The 20,040-nt window shown below is 41.3% G+C and overlaps 2 protein-coding genes and 1 non-coding gene across 5 annotated transcripts; 1 reads left to right on the top strand and 2 right to left on the bottom strand.

The window, feature by feature from the left end:
- Positions 1-1,644: 1,644 nt before the first annotated feature.
- Positions 1,645-1,716, bottom strand: trnap-ugg (transfer RNA proline (anticodon UGG)). The gene has a single exon. It is a non-coding gene; the product is annotated as a tRNA-Pro (tRNA).
- A 2,305-nt stretch (positions 1,717-4,021) lies between these two features.
- septin2 (septin 2) lies at positions 4,022-13,475 on the top strand. 3 transcript variants are annotated; one of them, XM_071491621.1, is made up of 13 exons: positions 4,022-4,161; positions 5,130-5,172; positions 6,063-6,177; positions 8,065-8,151; positions 8,402-8,525; positions 8,799-8,933; positions 9,086-9,203; positions 9,396-9,497; positions 9,682-9,827; positions 10,081-10,164; positions 11,325-11,385; positions 11,932-12,028; positions 12,220-13,475. In XM_071491621.1, the coding sequence occupies exons 2-12, from the start codon at positions 5,149-5,151 to the stop codon at positions 12,016-12,018; spliced, it is 1,083 nt and encodes a 360-aa protein (XP_071347722.1). In that variant the 5' UTR covers positions 4,022-4,161; positions 5,130-5,148; the 3' UTR covers positions 12,019-12,028; positions 12,220-13,475. The 3 variants fall into 3 exon arrangements, with proteins under 3 accessions (XP_071347722.1, XP_071347720.1, XP_071347721.1); XM_071491619.1 differs by having other exon boundaries at positions 10,081-10,203; XM_071491620.1 differs by lacking the exon at positions 4,022-4,161 and adding an exon at positions 4,923-5,004 and having other exon boundaries at positions 10,081-10,203.
- Positions 13,476-13,973: 498 nt separating this feature from the next.
- stk25b (serine/threonine kinase 25b) lies at positions 13,974-19,901 on the bottom strand. Its single transcript, XM_071490546.1, has 11 exons — positions 19,477-19,901; positions 18,459-18,689; positions 18,280-18,336; positions 18,043-18,151; positions 16,818-16,975; positions 16,371-16,556; positions 15,790-15,935; positions 15,320-15,425; positions 15,168-15,239; positions 14,414-14,550; positions 13,974-14,306 (listed from the first exon to the last, which is right to left on the bottom strand). The coding sequence occupies exons 1-11, from the start codon at positions 19,504-19,506 to the stop codon at positions 14,267-14,269; spliced, it is 1,272 nt and encodes a 423-aa protein (XP_071346647.1). The 5' UTR covers positions 19,507-19,901; the 3' UTR covers positions 13,974-14,266.
- Positions 19,902-20,040: the final 139 nt, after the last annotated feature.

Here is a 20,040-nt window from a genome sequence, read left to right as displayed (position 1 = left end):
GTTTTTGCATATTTTTATCATTCACATTTCCACAGCACGATGAAGCATTTACATTCTTTTTGAATGAAGTTTCTCAAATTCCAGCAGCCACTTTTTCCATTTACTTCTGTATGCTGTGAAAATCACCTTGCAGAGACTTTCAATTTGCTCCGCATGTTCTTTTGTCTTTGACAAAGCTGTTATTGTTGTAAAAAAGGACTCAACTTGTTGCCTTTATTCTAGAGCTCTTGTGGTGTCAGCTCAGTGGTGGTGCCAGCCAGGACCAAAGGCCCACTGAGTTCAGATGTAAGTACCGAGTGAGCACTCACAAATTAAACCAATAGCAACAGTCCTCCACACGCTCAGTGTGTGTTGTATTATTATTGTGCGCAACTGCAGTGGAGACTTTTTAAATCAGTACTCACAACAGCACCGGCCCATAATCATAATGTAAATCTGAGGAAAAACAAAATAAAAACAGAATATGGTGTTGATTCACATTTGTGTTACCAGTCTGTGTCAGCAGGTTTCTTCCAGTTGATTTTGTTGTGTATAAAATGAATGGAAATGTGATTTCCCACGAAGTGCAAACAACACAAGACATGAACAGGCATGAAAAAACACCGGTACAGTCCTTAACTTTCATCTCTCACACTTGCTTCTTGTCTCTGAGGAATGGGATTTAAAAACTGGGAATTCTCATGAACTACCAGTCTGAATCCTTTTGCCACATTAAGAGGGCGGGTACAGCAAAAAGGCACTTGAAATATATAGAACCTCACCCCATAGTATGAAGCCCCTCTACAAATGACAGAGCATGGCGCCACTAAGAGGCTTATGGTAATAATGGAAGTAGTGTAGCTCCTGTGGCGATGATATGCTTGCTGTAACAGAAAGGGAAAGAGACTGGTATTTACCGAGATATCTCCTGGACTCGTGTTAAGCAGAGCAGTGGCTGCCCTGAGCCAGACCGGAGGGAGGGAAGCAGAGATGCTGTCACAACAACAAGCTCAGATAAGCTCCTACTGGGTGAAGACAGAAAGGCATTAAGTGAGCATATTTTTTAAGTCGTCTGAGGCTCCTTCAGCGTCACTGGAGTGAGACTGTGTACAGAATAAGTGTAGGCAGGTGATTTAGACCAAAAACATATGGCTGTTCATTTATAGGCATGTTTTTTTTAGCTCTTGAAAATCAGAGGCACGTGTGATGTGGAGCCAAGAGATAGAGGAACAGAGAGAGGCCTCAAAACAACTAGTTTTCTTTATCTGTTCTGTCCTGTACTGGTCACATCTTGTATTTGGTAAACTATATTTTACTGAAACAATATCTCTGTTGTATGGAAAAGTGGACCACCACACTGGAGCGCAAATTTAATTGATAATACTAAATTATCTGTGTCCTGTAGATGAAAAGGCATCTCATGCAGAAAATAACACATACAAGTATCATATACATGCACATTAAAAACAATTAACAGGAACTCCCCATTGTAGTACTGCAAAAGACCAGAAGAGATCAGTGTATAACAATTCTTGATAGACAGGCCCGGTTGCGCTGTCACCTCTGTAAATCTGTTTTTGCAACAAATCAAAGGTAAATATATCGCAAGAGTTCAAGACATTGTAGCAGACTGTAGAGAAAAAATATGACTACTCTCAAAAAAGTGGGCTCGTCCGGGATTTGAACCCGGGACCTCTCGCACCCAAAGCGAGAATCATACCCCTAGACCAACGAGCCAGCTGCATACGTGTCTGAAAACAGAGCTTATAAAGTCACTGAATCACTCATTTCCAGGTGTACTATTAGTTTGCTTCACTGATTTCAACACACCAGTCGTGATAACAATGGTTCACACTTCTACCTGGCTGACAGGCTAACCTAGCTAACAGCGAGCCCGCACAGTCAGAGCTAACCTCAGCTAACACTGGTTCCTGACAGCTGTAAAATTAGCTCAAAATAGCAAAAGGCCCTTTGAAAAACAGTAAACAGGCCAACATTCATTTTGTTTTTTTAATCTATGTACAGCAGCTATAACACAATATGTTCAATAACCTGTCCTGAGCTGAGGAATCACTTAAGAGCTGCATATAAATGATTAGCTGAGAGCTAATTTATATTATTTAGGACAAACGATAATATCTCTTCATCTCCATTTAGCCCTATGACGCTAATCAATACAAACTATATTAAAGTAAGCGGTGTAAAACATAGCTCTTGGCCCCCTCTTTTGGCCAGCCTTCATTAATACAATCATGAGGAGGAGCCCTCAGCAGCAGCAGTACTCTGTCCCTCTCTTTTGCTAGCTTTGTTTTTTTATTGTAAGAGTGCAATGTTGTTTGTAGAAGTGTGTTGATTAAAAGTGAATTACAATCATCGTAACTCTGAGGCAAAGATGAGTGTTGTGTTTTTCATCATCATGGTAAATAGGTAAGAGTCCCTTGGTCCAGCACACTCAGGCAGGAAACTAGGGTTAACAGGCCCTTTTCATAACAATCATTTTGATTTGTCATAGCAGGAAAAGTGCAGGTGTTACCACTAACAATAAATTCTGTTACAGTCAAGTGTCCATGTTAGTGTAATGAGTGGGCATGCTCTCTGCAGGGCATAGTGATGAAGCAGCTGAATGGAAAGCAGCCATCATTAATTTGATATTTACACCTTGTGTTTTTCATACTGTGTCAAAATGTCTGCTGTGAAAAAGGGGCTGCTGGCTGATGCAGTGCCATAGAGCCGAGCGGTTTCTGTCTTGTCATTTTCTTTTCCTGGCAGCCGATTTCTGGATGTGTACTGAAACTTGCGAATAATGGCATTAGTGTTTTCGATGAGACAACTGACTTTGGTGTAGATAATTGGATTGGACAAGAGCAAGCTATTTCACTGAAAGGAGAATATCATGACTGCCTCAGACTGGCTCAGAGGGTCAGTGGAAATAATTCCTCTGTTTTGGGGGATCTAAGAGTAAATAAACTGACCATGAAACTGAAATAGAATAAATAAGACATGAAGAACCTACAGTGCCATACTGAAGGATAGAATCGCAGCTTCCCCCCTTAAATAATGGTTTCACAAATAGTAATACCATGCAATACAAAAATAAAATGAATGGTATAACCACTAGAAATATTAAGTAGGCTACTAGTTGATGGGGACACCAGCAGCAACTGGCGAAGGATGAAAACTGCAGGCTGTGTGAATAATTTGACGGACGACTACAGGTAATATTCTTTGTTAAGGTCCATGATTTCTAACTGTGACCCTGAATAATGTCATTGCATCTCTGACTTTGATAATCGGTGGTGGAGCACAAAAACATGGCCCTCTATGCAGTCTCAGTGGGGCCTCTTCTCAAAGTGAGCACATGTATCTGTGGTTGTTATTGGGGTTATCAGTAACACAGGCCTGCACAAGCTGAAATCTCTGCCTGTTTTTGCTATCTTTTCCCAACACACTGTAATTATTGTGTAAATATGATAGAACATAATTTATGTCTTGGTTTTTTCAGGTCTTTATCATACCCTGATCATAAGGCAAAGATGGAAAGCCACCTCACTTTGGCCCCTACACTAAGAAAGGATTACTGTATTTCTGTCTTTCACAGTAATTGTAATTATATTTTATTTAAACAATTCCAACAGTGGTTAAACCAGTCTGTTGCAACACAGAGGTAGTATAATAAAACTTAAGAATCCTACATGTAATGTGAATACAAAAAACCTGCTATCACTCTTATAATATTGTTTGAGGTACGAGAAACTATTTTTTCAGTCAACACTAATATATTATAACGCTCATAAAGTCAAATGTTAAACTGTAAATGAAAACAAAGTGCTGGTGGCAGCCTTCTTTGTGGGCTCCCCTCATGTTGGGGCCCTCACGTCCACCATTACCCTCACTGCTACACAGCGCGACCATGTTTCTGTTAATATCTTTACTGTTTTTAATGCGCTTATAAAGAGTGGGCATGTTACTGACGGCGTGTGAGCGGGCAGACCGTGCTCACAGTGGGACGGGGTCGAGCCCCGCCGCCGCCGCCGCCGCTGCTCCTCTCGCCCGGTGCATTGTGGTCTGTGCGCTAAAGGAAGCTGCTGCAGCGGAATCTGAAGAATTTGAGGTGTCCGCCAAGTCTGTCGTTCATCGTCGACTCAGTCTGCCGAGCCCTCTCCACACTGTACGGACTGTAAGGTAACACCGCTGCTTCTCCGGGTCGTCTCTTATTCATCACGGGGCTGTTTCAGCGCCGTGTCGGTCGCGGTGTCGCCGGTTGAACCGACGACGCTAACGTTAGCCGTTCAGGAGAACATCCCGCGGAGCAGCTACCGGCTAGTTAGTGGTCACAGCTATGCTAAGCTTATACCAAGTTTCTGAAGAGCTAGCGGGGGCTGTTGGCCGGAGAAATAGCGTTGAATTGGGCTCGTTTCGATGGCTGTTAAAGAACAAACAATGCGATGAAATGTTTTTTTCCATGGGAGATGTCAGCATCAGCCCATTTGACGCCCACTGGGTTGTCACCGTTACAAAAATAGCGGTTGCTAATCAGCCGGCTAATTTCCATTTAATAAGTGTGTACGTCAAAAAACGCTTTTTAGTTTTAGTTAGCATAGCATGTTTCTGTGGTTAATCGAGGTTACTTCTTTAATTGGCTCAAACTAGCTTCTGAACTAACTAATACATTTGTCCAATCAGCCAGCAACAGTTTCATATTGTCTGCTGTAGTGAGACAGTCTTTCTCATCTTAACACCCTGAGCTGTGGGTGTGTTTCTGCCTGCTTCACTTCATTTGAGCTCCCGAATAAAAGGCACCGAATTACAACACAACCACCAACAAAGTAGTAACCATATGACACCAGTTGTTGAGCCGTTGGGATTAATAGCATGAGCATAGTTTAATCTCTTGTCCTCGGATCATAGTGTTGTAGTGGGACGCAGCTGTAATGCAGCTTGCAGGAAAAGGAGATTGTCAGTTTTTTGTGGTGAGACACAGCACTCTCACAAACCAGACTTCCTGTCTCTCACACACTCAGGCCTGTAAGTATGCGACTGCATGAATTACCTCCATTTCAGAAAAGGTTCAAACAGAACTGTAGCGAAATTAAATGTCACTGCCAGATATTGTTTTCTCAGTGTGTGATGCAGCCTGTGTTTTCTTTCAGGTTCAGCAAAGAGTAAAAAATGTCTCAGGCTGACAAAATGAAGGTGAGTTGTGGAAACGAGAAACCAGATGCTGCATCTGAACCGATAAAGTACGCAGTAATACCAGGTTCCTCCTTTTCTGGTTTCATGGGTTAGCATTGATAATGATGAGAAAGTGGGTTTGTATGTTAATGATGTGCTCGCTTTGTCTGAGTGAAAACTCCATCTTAGGGGCTTGGTTTTGATATAAATGTAAACAATAAGTCTGCGGTCCTCTTTTGATTCAGTCCAGGATTTTATTTCAGTGAGACATTTTGTTCCTTCCCCACTTTTCTCACATTACTTTCTGCAGTGCATTGTTGTTCAAAACAAAAATATCAGTTACTTGTTGAATGCTTGGTCACTGTGCTGCTCACTACTCACATGACTCACTGATGTGGCTTTATGTGAATTCAAGGGCCCCAAGGCGACGCAGGAACACACTGCCTATTAGTCTTATCAGTCCTGATGACCTTTGCTGAAAGGAGGGTTTATAAATATTACTTGACTTTGTGGCTAAAAAAAGGGCAAACTAAATAAAGCAAAGGTACCTATTGTATTTGAGTTTGTGTGTGTAGCAGTGTCCCAGGGGCTGTTGAGTCACTCTGTGTAGAAAAGAGCCATAAACACTGGAATGATGGGTGGAAGGTCTTTTGTAAATAGACTGCAGAGAGGTCACTGTTGCCCTCCCTAAAAATCCTGATTGTCCATGAACAGATGTCTCCTCAGTGACTCCTACTCTAGCACCCGTAAGTGGTTATGTTATTACCGGAACAGTATTAAACTTCAAACTGATATAGATTCATCTTGCAACGACACCTATCTTAAACTAGATTTATAATTCTGAGCAAAGCCACTGTCGTTCACTGACTATGATTATGACTCCACTGTTTTTGCCTCCTTTGCTTCTACAGCAGGGCCAGTTCACCAACCCTGAGACCCCAGGGTACGTTGGATTCGCCAACCTGCCTAATCAGGTTCATCGCAAGTCAGTAAAAAAAGGATTTGAGTTCACATTGATGGTGGTAGGTGAGTGTGTCATCACTGTTTCTAAGACCTTTTGTGATTTGGTCATTTTCCTCTTGATGTTACGAGGCTGCGGTTTTATTTAGTTTGGAAGATGATAGTGTATCTTAGCGATAACAAGTTAGACAGCTTCAAAAAGCATGGACAATTGAGGAATGCGTTCTGTTTTCTTGGCTCGTGGGAAAGTGTTATTCAGATGAATTTATGGTGTAATTTTGACGAATGGCCTGCACAATATTTAGTTGTTGGTGTCATATATTTTCTTTCATAATGGTCTTTCTTCATAACAGTCTCACAACTCTTTCACCTCTGTGGCTCCATCTGTTTGTCTGATGAGAGTATGCTGGGTGTTATGTCTTATTGAACCCGTCCTCAGTGAAGCATAGGTGTATCTTAGTGTGCACAAAGGCATTTCCCTCAGTATAAAATGGCAGATGTGACATCAGCGTAGTTGCTCAGCTGGCGTCAGCAGCAGTGTAAACTGCTGGATGGGATTGCTGTGACTGTGTGAACTTCTGTGCTTGGGGGGAGGGTAGGAGCTCCCCCTGAACACTGCTCATCCTTTTGCTTTAAAATAAACCAGCGAGGAATGTAGCCTGTGGGCCTCGAGGGACTGATTCATACAGTGGACAAGGCCTGCTGGTCCCACTTACTGCAAGAAGACTCATTGAGCGCCTATTTAACATTCTCTGTGACCCGGGCTCCTAAATAAATCAGTGTTTTCTTGTATATTTAGATAGCTGCATGACTCCCCCACAGTTACACATGATATACTTACTTAAGATTTCTCCTCATTTATACATCTATTGTTATTCGCACTGAAAAACACAGTTACCTTTTCCTCTAAAGCTCTTTCCAAACTGCCTGTAGTGTGCATCATATATATCAACTTTGATTTTCCTTTCACTCTGGCAAATTGCCAGTTTAGGATGTAATAAAAGCTTCTGTAAATCTTTTGTCACGGCTCTGGTGGGAACAGAGTAGCAGCATTCCTGGGTAGAGCACACAAGCTTTGGGTTGATTGTGTCTCAGCATCTGTAACGTGATCATAGACTTAAGGAACACAGTTTCTTATATTTCCTACATATAGTTTCCTAAATTTTGTTCACTGCTGTTGCTTAAGCTAAACTGCTTTGTTAGTTTTATGACTTGTAGAAGATAGAAGTTAGTCATACTGCAGGATGTTCAATTTGAATTGAACAATATTTAAAACGTGATCACTCACTTAAACTGGGATATTTTATCATCTTTGTTTCTAACCGTTTTCATTTTTTACTGTATGTCTGGAAGTTTGTGGAAGTTTTTAAGATCTTACCTTTTTTGAGTACAGCAAGTTTAAAAGGCAGTGAGTCATTATTGTCTTTGTTTATTCATAATAAGACAATATCAGCCGACACATTCAAATAAAATCAGTCTCAAAGTTTTCAGTGCTCAGTTTCTTTAATTCACTGCAGATTTTCATGCAAAGATGGAGTCAGGCTAGAGGAGAATATCCATATTCTTAGTTCTTGTGAGTGAAACTATCGAGTGGCCTTCCTCTGTCTTCTGCTACTGACTGACTATGAAACCTTGCACTGCTTCCTCGGGTGCTAGGGTTGTTTAACCAGCCACTTCACATATTTCTAGAAAAGATTAATCAAGTCAGATTTAGTTTCATGCTGATGTGTATTTCCTTGTGGTACAAGGCCTAGTGTGCGTCACAGACAGATGTCTGTTTCCTGCAGCACACTGACAATGTCTTTCTATTTTTTTCTCTTTTTTTGGTTGTAACTGAACTCTGTATAGATGCTTCTCTAATCAAAACCTGACAGTGCTTTTCTAATCCTTTCTAGTTTTGATTCTGATTTCTCATATGTTTATTGTGTGTTTATTTTCCTCTGGTGTATAAAGGTGAATCTGGACTTGGAAAATCCACCCTGATCAACAGCCTTTTTCTCACTGACCTTTACCCTGAGAGAGTCATCCCTGGAGCAGCAGGTAAAACACTCAGACACACACACACACACCCACCCACACCCACCCCCACCCCTTCGTTCCCACACACGTATGATGCATGCACAAACTCAAGCTGTGTTTCTTGACCAAATGATTCTTATTTGTAGCCACTTTTGGATGGTTTGCAAAAAACTCTGTATTTAAAAACACAAAATGAACAAATTCAAGCCATTAGTAAAAATCATGATTGACTGTGGCCTTATATTTTGTCATCCATTTGTCCTTCTTATAGAAAAGATAGAAAGGACGGTTCAGATCGAGGCGTCGACAGTAGAAATTGAGGAGCGAGGAGTGAAGCTCCGTCTCACTGTGGTAGACACACCAGGATATGGAGACGCCATCAACAGCCAGGACTGGTATGAAATCTTTTCAGAGCCTAAGCTGATGAAGAGAGGAAGTATTTTTAGGATTTAAATTACCCACCGTCAGTCCTGTGATCTTGAACGGCAGCGAGCTGCTAATCTTTTAGAGCTAAAAATACATTGAATTGTTTTAAGTCATAGGGAAGGCAGGAGTAGAGTTTATTTTTCATCTGGGCTTTTGATTTTATTATTGAGTGGGTGGGTCTCTGCTACGGTAGACTGTGACACAAAGTGGGTGTTTAATGTGACCTATATGTTTTCCTCCAGTTTCAGCACGATTATCAGCTACATCGATGACCAGTTTGAGCGCTACCTCCATGATGAGAGCGGCCTAAATCGTAGACACATTGTTGACAATAGAGTTCACTGCTGCTTCTATTTCATCTCCCCGCTTGGCCATGGGTGAGTCACGCAATACACATTTGCACAGATACTGTGCACACCTCAGTTGATGCACTGAAATTACATTTTTCCACTCTGCGCTTTTCATAAATTTTTACTTGGATCCTTTGTCTCTGTTTGACCCTCCGTCTGTCTGTTTCCTGTCTGACCAGCCTGAAACCCCTGGACGTCCAGTTTATGAAGGCCATTCACAATAAGGTTAACGTGGTTCCTGTCATCGCCAAGGCGGACACTCTCACCCTCAGAGAGAGGGAAAGGCTCAAGCGCAGGGTGAGAACAACAGAGTTGTCCATTGTTCAGGGGGGTTTCCAGTTCCTGAGATGAACAGCCGTGATCATGTGCTCATCCTCACTGCTATAGTGATGTGTAGCTACAACTCCAGTGATACATGAAAAGTCAAAGAGGTCATAGTGTCCACATACCCAATAATGACCTGTGTTTTCTCCCTGTTGTCTTTGTAAGATTCTGGATGAGATTGATGAACATGGTATTAAGATTTACCACCTTCCTGATGCTGAGTCAGATGAGGATGAGGACTTCAAGGAGCAAACTAGGATCCTCAAGGTAATCTCTCCGTTCCTGAATGGGTATAAACTTTTGTCCTTCCATAGATATGTTGATGGTTTTTGCAAAAAAAACCCCAAAAAACAGCTCTGTATCCTCCAATAGAGTTCCCTTAATTTACTGCCATTAGTCTAGTGATTTATTCAAATGTCAGAATTATTTATGTGGTACTCCTCTTCTCCAGGCTAGCATCCCATTTGCAGTTGTAGGATCCAACCAGCAGATTGAGGCCAAAGGGAAGAAGGTGAGGGGCCGCCTGTACCCCTGGGGAGTGGTGGAGGTGGAGAACCCAGAGCACAACGACTTCCTCAAGCTGCGCACCATGCTGATGTAAGTGGTATAGAAGCTAGAGGAGGCTATAACCCAAGTTTTTCCTTACTCTTTAAGATTTTAAACGTAGTCTTTAAAAGTTTTAATGATAGGAATAAGGGGAACATTCAAAGACACTGAACTGAGTGTATACTGTATTTGTTGAAATTATTGTGAGAGTTTGCAAGGTTGACTTTATCCATTATGATTTAAAAAAATGTCAAAGTCTGTGCAGAATTATTTATTAGTTATTGATTTTTCCACAACCCCACAGAACCCACATGCAGGATCTACAGGAAGTGACCCAGGACCTGCACTACGAGAACTTCCGCTCGGAACGCCTCAAACGGGGTGGCAGGTTGTCCTCCCATGGTTATGTTCTGCCTCTGTCTCCTGCGTACGTACTTGTCTGTCAGCTTGCTTTTCTGCACCTCCCCCCCTACTCAAACAGCAGACCTTGGACAAAAAAAAAAAATCATATCTATCAAGTACAAAAATGTTTGAGATACATAGAAACGCCATTGTCAACACATGCACACATCACTGAAACATTTACCAAGGAGGATAATTAATGAGAGTTATTGCTGTAAGATGTGATCTACAGTCATGTATTCTGTCTTTTGTCAATTCATATAGTGTTGAACTAGTACCAGTTCTGTAGTACGGTAGCTCTAACTCATCATTTTGCATGTGAACTACGTCAGTTAGACCGTGGTATTGAGGTAGCACTGAATTTAATGCCAAGGGCTATAGTGGGTTGTGGTTTTACTTGGTTAGCTGGCAGCTAAATGGCATGTGTAGTTTGAGTATATGAAGTTTTAAACAGGATTATTGTGTGTGTCATTTAACATAGTGTGGTTACGTCATCATTTAACCCTCAGTGTAGACCACAGAGATTCTTTTAGACTTTCCTCTAAAGCCACCCCAGGATAAGGGAGTGGTTTTACTGTCTTCACGTTGCCTCGCCATCTGTCCATTGATGGCTGTCTGGTCTTGATTTGTCCAATCCCATGAGTGGACTGTTGGAGGTACCTTTTTTTTTCTTTTTTTTTTTTTTTTTTTTTAAAACATTTGGGGGAGGTAACGCTGTTCCCCTGACTCTTGCACTCACTGCTTCTCTTTTGAATCTTCCTGCTTTCTTCTCTTTGTAGTTTCTCGTTGTAGATGTCCACTTTTCCCTAGTGAGCTTTTTGTATCTTCCTGCAAAGAAACACTCCACTAACACTGAACCTTTTTCCATTTTCTCAATGTGGCTTTTGTCATGTTTGCCTAATGTTACCTAATATGCTACTACATGCACTCTCAGGCTTGCACGTACACACAGACACACACACAGTGCTCTGCTGACTGATCATTCTGCTTCATAAATCATCACACAATGTGATTTTTACATTAAAACCTCTTTCACAGCGCATTTAACCTCTACTTAATGATCCTTCGTTAATTGGCATATATTCTACAGAAATAATACCATACACAGTAATGTGAAAAGTAACTCTACTTGTGCCATCAATACAGAAAAGGACCGGAGCCGGAGGAAATGGACAAGGATATGATCCTGCTGGAGAAGGAGGCTGAGGTGGGATATTTCAGTTACTATACTACTATGAGAAATTCATTTTTTATGGATTATCCTTCTTTATTGTCCCTATTTCCTAAAGGAATAGTTTGAATTCTTGTGAAATAACGCTCATTTGCTTTTGTGCTAAGAGGTAGATGAGAGATCATTACCACTCATATATGCAAACTAATTATGAACACAGCCAGGCTAACTGTTTCCCCAAGTTTTCAGTTTTTCTGCTAGGCTAAGCTAACTGGCTGCTGGCTGCAGTCAAACATTTATAATTTTGTTTTTGTCCCTCAGAATACGTGTGTTAAACTAGTGAATAATTCAGGATCACAGCTGGTTTCTGTCCAAGCAGACGATGCAGGAGCAGTTGTTTCTAATCAATTATTTATAACTGGCAGACAGATATTAATGATGGTACATTTAGTTAGACTGACAGATAAGAGAAAGCATCTGTGCATAAACAAAATCCCAGCTGTCTTAATGAATGTGCCTCGGTCTTGTTTAAGTGCAGCTGCTGTTTGCCTGCCATACATGTTGATGTTCTGTGTCATACAGTTGAGACGGATGCAGGAGATGATTGCCAAGATGCAGGCCCAGATGCAGAAGCAGGGAGATGGAGAGGGAGACGGCCCCCACGCGTGAGAAGTTCACGGTAGGAGCAAGACCCGTGGATGGGTCTCAGCACTCCCACTGACGCAGACACACTGCATACGTCACTGTATCCCCTGAACAATGGGACACCTCACTTCCTGCCTTTGTAACTTTAATATCTAAATATTACCTGTTCAGTTCAAATTTAAATGACATGTTTTTTTTTTTTTTTTCTTTTCTTTTCCACTGTAGGTTTTTGAGCCACTGCTCAACATTGAGCAGAGAGAATGGGATGATGGCAGAAAAGGTGTAAAAGCCGTCTGGTTATTGACTCGTACTGCTTGCCACTATCTTCATTCAGTCCCACATGGGATCTGGAGTCTTTTTTTTTTTTATACATACAGTAAAATATATTCAAACAGTGTTATGTTTATATATTTACACACGGTTCTTTTTTTTGAAGTTTTGTTTCATTTTATTAAGCTTTTGCCAGTTACTCAAATGAAGTCATGTGACCCATCTTTAAAATGGCGATATATATTTTTCATACATATCCATTGGGATTTCTGTTACTTCTCCAATTTTTGGCTTCCTTACTTTTTTTTCTTTGCTATTGAGAAAATCAAAGTATTGGTGCTTCTGTTCATTGCTATTAGTCCCAAAACATCGCTCGTAGCACATGCTAACATTAGCTCTGTGAAAGAGCTTCATTGGGAGAATCAACTGTGGTGAAAAGTAGTAGCAGAGGTAGATTTTTATGCCACTGTGTCAATATTCTTTTTGTCAAGTGAAAACATCATTTAACATTTACACAAGCTTCCAATGATAAAGGGTTCATTCTGCTCAGTCCATGTATACCACTCATACTCATGCATGCAACTCTCAACCCCGCCCCCAGTCTGGTCAAATTTCAGGTGAATTCTTCCCTCGAGTGCTGTGTTGGGATCAGTTCCTCCCTTTCCTGTCCAAAATTTTACCCATCAGTGCTGTTCTCAGATCAGTGTCATAAAGTACAACTGCATTGAAGTGTTACAAAGCTCATTTTGAGTTTGAGATTAATTAAACTGTGACCCTTGACCTCTTACAGTCTTCCTGTACACCTGACAAATGAAGGATGGACAAATGAGGTGTTTTTTTTTTTAACTGTGACACACCTCTGTTTGGTGCTGGTGCATCTTACAGTTAGATGTATTTACTTCATGTCTCCTCAATATTGTCAAGTGAAGTCATGTGCCAGGAGGCATCGGTATTTTATGTTTCATTGAAATATAAGAGGTATAAACTTTTTATGTGTCCCGACTGCTGAGTACTTTGTGGTTTCCATGACTGCAGAGGTTAAAGGTGACCCAATAAGGTCAATGTAGCCAACGTTTCCCTCACCAGCCAAGATGTGAGTTCTTGACATTCCTCTTTGTGCTGTTTTTATCCAATATTGAAATACCAAATATTGTTCTTGATACATATATTGTAATAAAGGTTTTATTAAACTTGAATAATCTTCTCTGTGATTTAGCGTTTTTTATCATTAGATATCATTAGAATCTACCTTTATAAAACCATTTATCAGCTCATTAGTGTCAATGCAAGGTTCATCGTATTATAAATAAATTTGTCATTACACCCTGCACCCCTGAACCCAGTTCAGTGTATGGAGAGGTTAATTAACCAAAGAAAGAGAAAGTTTAAATAGTAACACCTGATCATAACAATCAGCAAAGGAAGTAAATATACTTAGATTTCATAACTTACTTAAATATTAACATGAACTGCTGGATTATTTCTACAGGTATATGGATATATGCTCCTTCTTACCAATGCATTTAACAGTATAATGAAAAGATTAAATGTCTGTGAGCATCAGGCTGACAGAAAGGTTCAGCTGGTGTTATGATATATAGCACACCATCGCTTTTGCGGAATTGCACAACCTCATGCTGTGTCGTGGTTGCAGATAACTTCCTTTCCACAAAAAATGCTCCTTTTAAATAAGACACTGAAGACAATAAGACATTTTCCATATTCTTTATTATAGTTTTTCCTTTTCAGTCTAACAGGTATACACAACGCTCTAAATGTCATGGCTTTTTTGTCTTAAATACTCTCCGCTCTTAAAGAAAAACTGTAAAAATATTTAATTATAACTAATTAAAAGATCTCTTCTGGGACAGGGCTGGGAAGGGTGCACAGGTAGGGAGGAGGGGTAGGGGGGAGTGCTTCTGTGGTCCTTATCTGAGAAGTTGGGTGGGTCTGGGAGACAGAAAAAGGGAGGGGTAAGGTTAAGTTACATCCAGCTGCGATTTCACCGCGAAGACGGGGTGGTGTTACCATTTAAAGAAAACCTGAAAGAACGACATGAAGCAGCGGGTTAGAATAAAATGAATGCACGTCTTCTGTTCAATAGTGGATAATCTGAAGCTGACAGTTGGAGGACTGGCTGATAACTCACCTGCACACTCTCTCCATCATGTGTGTGACAAGGCGGTCAGAGATGCCTGGACAGGACTCCTCGGCGAGGTTGAAGGCGTTCTCCAGCTCCTCAATGGCTCCCACACCTCCGCCACTTGCCCGCCGCTTCTCCTTCAACTGGTGGTAAATATAAATGAAATGGAAAGAATTTAAAGAAATTTATTAAAGATGGTTAGGGATAATTAATGAGAGTTGTCGCTTCTCATGTTTGTCGACAGAGCTACAGCGGGGTCCTTTCACTGGGAAAGTGGTCTCAGACTCTTGGAGCTCACTGTTCATGCTCTCCTACTCTTTTCTGTTTTATTCTAAAACAGTAAATTATTATACCTGTATTGAAATCATGACCCATTTTATACCTTTTTACTGGGATGGTAGGTCCAACAATCAAGCATGAGGTGAGACAGATTCAGATTTTATCATGAAGATGTGGTTTTGATTTGTATTATAAATACATGGCTTTGAATACAGTCTTGTATAAACTGTATTTATTTCCTGAAGGAGGATTAGGGTCCTTCTGGGACCAAATAAAACCTACATTAGCAACAAGCCCCACCAGTCAGACGTATAATAGCATGAACAACTCTCAATAAATTTGATGAAATTAGTTTCCAAAAGCGATATGACATCATCTCGTATCACTTTGATTGTTATGAATGCAGTTAAAGCACCAGGAGGAAAGTGCTGAAGCATCATTCATAGTTCTGTCTGTCCTCACCTCCAAAACTTACACCTACCTCTCTGAAGATGGGTGTTACCAAAGCAGACAAACATTGTGACTTGGGTTGCCTTTTCACCGAATCTCCTGACTGCAAAGACGAAAAAAGGTTGTTAGGAAAAAGAAAAGATTTGACTCTGTGTCTGTGTATATGTGCTGCGTGTGTCTTACCTCTGAATCCGTGTGTGTGTAGCCCTTCTGTAACTTGTTCATAGAGTTGGGTCTGACTGTGGGGAAGGTCCACATGGGACATGTATCCACGTCACCATCAGGATCCCTAAAAGAGTTGGGGGTGGGGGTGAACAGAATTAAGAGGAGAGAGACAAAAAGATTCAAGAATATGAGGATCACCAACATTATCGGATTTACATATAATAAATCAATCAGCTTGTTTTTGTAAATACAGAGAAAATGTCTCTATTCGGGACAATTAATATCCTAAATGTTTGGATGTCTATATGCATGTGTGTGTATATATGTGTATTGTCCTCTCTCTCACTATTGACACTAACTGGTGGGAATATTTCTTTAACAGCTCAGTTTAGTGTCACTAATTTGATAAAAAGTCTTTGAAAAGATACCTGGAGAGGAGTGGATGTGCGTATAACTGGAATATGTGAAAGTGTTTTTTTGAGACTCACATATCTGAGTCGTCAGAGCTGGATTCCTCCCCGTGTCCCTCTGACTTCCAGCGTCGGTAGCGGTCGATCAGCTCTGTCAGATAGGCCGTCTTCTTGGTGTAACGTGTGATGAACTTGTGCTTCAGAAGCTCTTTGGCGGTAGGCCTCTGCACAGAGAGAGAACACAAAAGAAAAAAAAAAAAGTACGTTCAGTGACAGTGTCATCAGTGGGAAGAAGAATCAGCTGGGATCAGTTTTCTATTACAACATCCTAAAAGGAGCTTCAGTAATGCATCTACCATCACTTCACTTAGTTTTAACATAATTTAACATATTTTTTTTGTACAAAAATATGATGTGGATCATGTTTGTATATTTGAGAAAGTGCACAACAAATTCTGCTTCCTATTAAAGACAGGGTATGCTAATCCAAACACAAAAAATGTGGCAGGATAAATGACCAAAGTCTTACACTCAGAGCAGCAGTGCCAGTCTGGAATTATTTTCCAATTTTCTAATCTTATTTTGCCCAGACACACATGTCTGATCCCATTTTTAGTTCTATTACATTGCCTGCAGACGTATGCGGGTGTTTTACTTACAAATCGAGGGTCTTTATTTAGACAAGCCTCCACAAACTCTTTGAAGGGTTTGCTGTAAGGCCCCTCCAGGGTGGGAGGAGTGTTTTTGGGGATGAGGAAGAGGACCCTCATGGGGTGTAGATCAGAGTTGGGAGGTTCCCCTTTAGCCAACTCAATGGCAGTGATGCCCAAGGACCAGATATCAGCCTAAGCGGGAGAGAGAAATGTGTAAGTAAGGTGTGTTAACTTCACATACGCCAGAAACTGTGTGAGGAATTCAAATATACAGTAGCTTTCTATCTAAAATTTCACATATGTATCATTGCCGCCACCGCTAACAAAAACTTATCGCTAATCATCTCTTCACCCAAAAAATGAGAAATAAAACAAGCAAACAAACCTAAACAGTGTTCACTCAAAGCAGTTACACAGGTTGTCTCTCGTCCCCTCCACAGACTCTGGCCTCACCTTGAAGTCGTAAGCTGACTGTTTGATAACCTCTGGAGCCATCCAGAAAGGTGTGCCGACAAATGTGTTCCTCTTAATCTGGGTATCTGTCAGCTGCCCTGCCACCCCGAAATCTGCCAGCTTCACGTCGCCCTGCTCCGACAAGAGCACATTGGCAGCTACGAGGAAGAAAACAAACAAAAAAAAAAAAAAACAAGAATACAAATAATCAATACGGGTTTGTCTCCTGTATCTGTTAATGGTAGTCTGTTTCCTGTTTCACATGACACACTAAACACAAAGCATCAATAAACATGCCGTCCACTATAAATGATTCAGTGCCCTCATTAAGGCCAGTCAAGTGTAACTGGTAAAGACTTCAGTCCGTGAGGTTTTGTCAAAATGTATCAGCAGCTTTCAGCATATTACATCCACCAGATGGATGAACAGATGGACAAAGGATACTTCTGAGTCCCTTCTCCAGTTTCACTGCCGCAAACACAAACTGATCAGACGTCAGGTGATGTTCGGGGCTTTTGGCAGGAATAGAGTTTAAATACAAGAATCCAATCTCTGTGGATAATAAATCCACAAGCAGTTAATTCAATTTTGAAGTCTATCTACTGTCTTTGTTGAGCTGCCATTCTGGCATCAATATATTTCTGTTATTCTCTAATGATTACCAGCGAGCAAATTCTCTTTTCTCTAAAGTGTAAGAGCACAACATCAGCTACAGAGAACACACACACACACACACACACACACACACACACACACACACATACACATACACATATTCAACACCTTCAGTGTGTTGTGAGATTTCAAGCTCACACATTGTGTTCATGTTTTTACGGCTTGTTAGCATCTATCAATGTGTGGACCTATTCTGTCCAGCATGTGGTTGAAGACTGGATGTGCACGTTGTTTCTCAGCAGCTCTGTCATCCCTGATCAACGTTCAGTGTTTTGATCAGTTGCAGCGCAGCATTTACTTTCTGATATGTGATGCTGAATCACAGCATTTAAAAATTAATGTATAATCTCTTTACTTAGTGCAGCAAACCACTGCAAATAAGCTCTGAAGTATTAAGTCTGGCTTTGTACCAGGACTACACTGTAAAATGACAAATTCATACTAAATGAAAAAGAGGGTTAAGCTAGTGAGCCTGTTTCCCCTTTCAAGTGTAATTTGCGTGTCTGTGATTTCTGTACAGTCATCAATGCAAGAAGAGAGCGCCTATTACCTTTGATATCTCTGTGAATCTTCCTTTCAGAGTGCAGATACTCCAGCCCCTTTAGTATTTCTCTCAGTATAGTAGCAATGTAAGTCTCTTCAAGAGGCCCTGGACGGAGCTGGACGGGTGCACGTCGGGAGAGAATGTCAAGAAAAGGTCACGTTTTGCTCCACAAGTACAAGAAGTGCCACTTTGTAAGATTTGTATAAAACTTTGTAAGTAGCATAAAAATAGAAACCTTCTTACCAGATCCAGAGCAGATCCTCCACCTAAATACTCCATGATAATCCACAGCTTGGTCCCCTGAGAGGGAGCGAAAATACGTGATGAAAAACTTCTCAAGTTTAAGATTTAAACCACATCTTCATGTTATTAACTGCGATAGTGTCTGTATGTGTCACCCAGTATTTGTGTTATCCTCTCACCTTCAGGTAAGATCCATAATACTTGGTAACAAAAGGACTGTCACACTGGCTCAGCACTGTGATCTCCTGCTGAATGTCTTCAATCTCATCCTCTGCCTCCTCCAGGTCTATAATTTTAATCGCCACCACCTCCTTTGTGCGGTTGTTGATGCCTTTGTAGACCTCTCCGAAGGAGCCCTTCCCAATCCGCTCCTGCTTGGTGAAGTACTCCTCTGGGTCCAGCCGGGTGTTCTGGTCCAGTGACAGCACAGAATGCACTGAATTATTAAGTGTACGTTGTAATGATAGTTCTCATAGTATGATTTATGTGTACGAGCGTGTGTGTCTGTTGCCAAGCACTAGAACAGCACAGAAACGATGTGCTATAAGCAAACTACTTGTTTCACATACGAATGCTCTTTTATAAAGGTTAATTGACCTGGCAGTTGTGGTTACATCTATCTGACACAATATTTTCCTGCGCTGCTCAAACACCAACAGACGAATGATGATTAACCTTTGCCATCAGTGTCAATATGCCTTTTTTGAGTCACAACCCATATAATTACCTGGACTGTAGATCGAACTTTGTGCCAGGATGTAATTGAAGAGGCATGACACTTGAAAGTTTAGTGGTTTTCTGTCTCCAATAACAGCAGGAAATGAGTGATGATTTGACTGAGTAGGAGGCACTTAAAGAAGTCATTAAATTTAAAAGATTTTAGTATCTACAGCATGTGACAACTACAATTCTGAAACAACGGAGGCTTTTAAAATATTGCTGTGCATTTGAATTAAATTTACACTTCCTACTGACATGCTTTTGTCAGCTTGTGGGTTGCTCTGCCAGTGTTGCTGCTGACAGTGGCGAGGGGGGGGTGAGGAACAAATGATTTCATATTCGTGTAGAGAGTAATTTTTTCGCTGGCACTGATGGCTTAGACCCCCCACCCTGGAAAGCCTGGCGGTCATGGGGGGTTCGCCTTGTCTTGGACGAGAAGAAGGGAGGTGACAGTTGGTGAAAAGAGGATTTCTGTACCTGGTTTTGCATGTCTCGAAGGTGTGCCATCCCCTCAGCAGGTTGGACGGGACAGAGAAAGCCAAAGCTCTCTCTTTCCTGAAGTTATCAAATGGTCCCTTCGGCTTCTTCCTCCCCTCCTAGCTGTCTAGGAAGCTAGCTAGGTGGCTAGCCAACTAGATAAACACCCAATCTGCTGGCTTTAATGGGGCTGTCAGTCGGCGCACTGTTCTCGGCCTCCTAGTCCAACGGAGGACCGAACAGCCCGGCGACACAACGAGCTACTGACCGAGAGACTCCATGTATGTCGGCGGTGATGAACAAGAGGAAAAAAAACTCCTTCCGTGTATTAATTTTTAATTCATTTCAAGGAACGCCTAGCCTGTTGTTCATTTGAAGCTTCAGGAGGACAAAATAATGGCCCAGATGGACGACGCATGCGCAATGCTTTCGCAGACGTTGGAATTGTGGGAGTTGTATTGCGAAGCTGACAGAGGCTTCCCTTTCACCACGATGCTGCAGCCTCACATACACATGTATACTCCATTTAAGCGACTGAAGGCTGCTGATAAGGGCCTTTTCATT

The sequence above is a fragment of the Trachinotus anak genome, unplaced genomic scaffold (assembly GCF_046630095.1).
Source record: "Trachinotus anak isolate AG129_WGS33_773 ecotype Australia unplaced genomic scaffold, CSIRO_AGI_Tana_v1 ptg000012l, whole genome shotgun sequence".
Lineage (NCBI taxonomy): Eukaryota > Metazoa > Chordata > Actinopteri > Carangiformes > Carangidae > Trachinotus > Trachinotus anak.
This window is presented reverse-complemented; position numbering and strand designations above follow the sequence as displayed.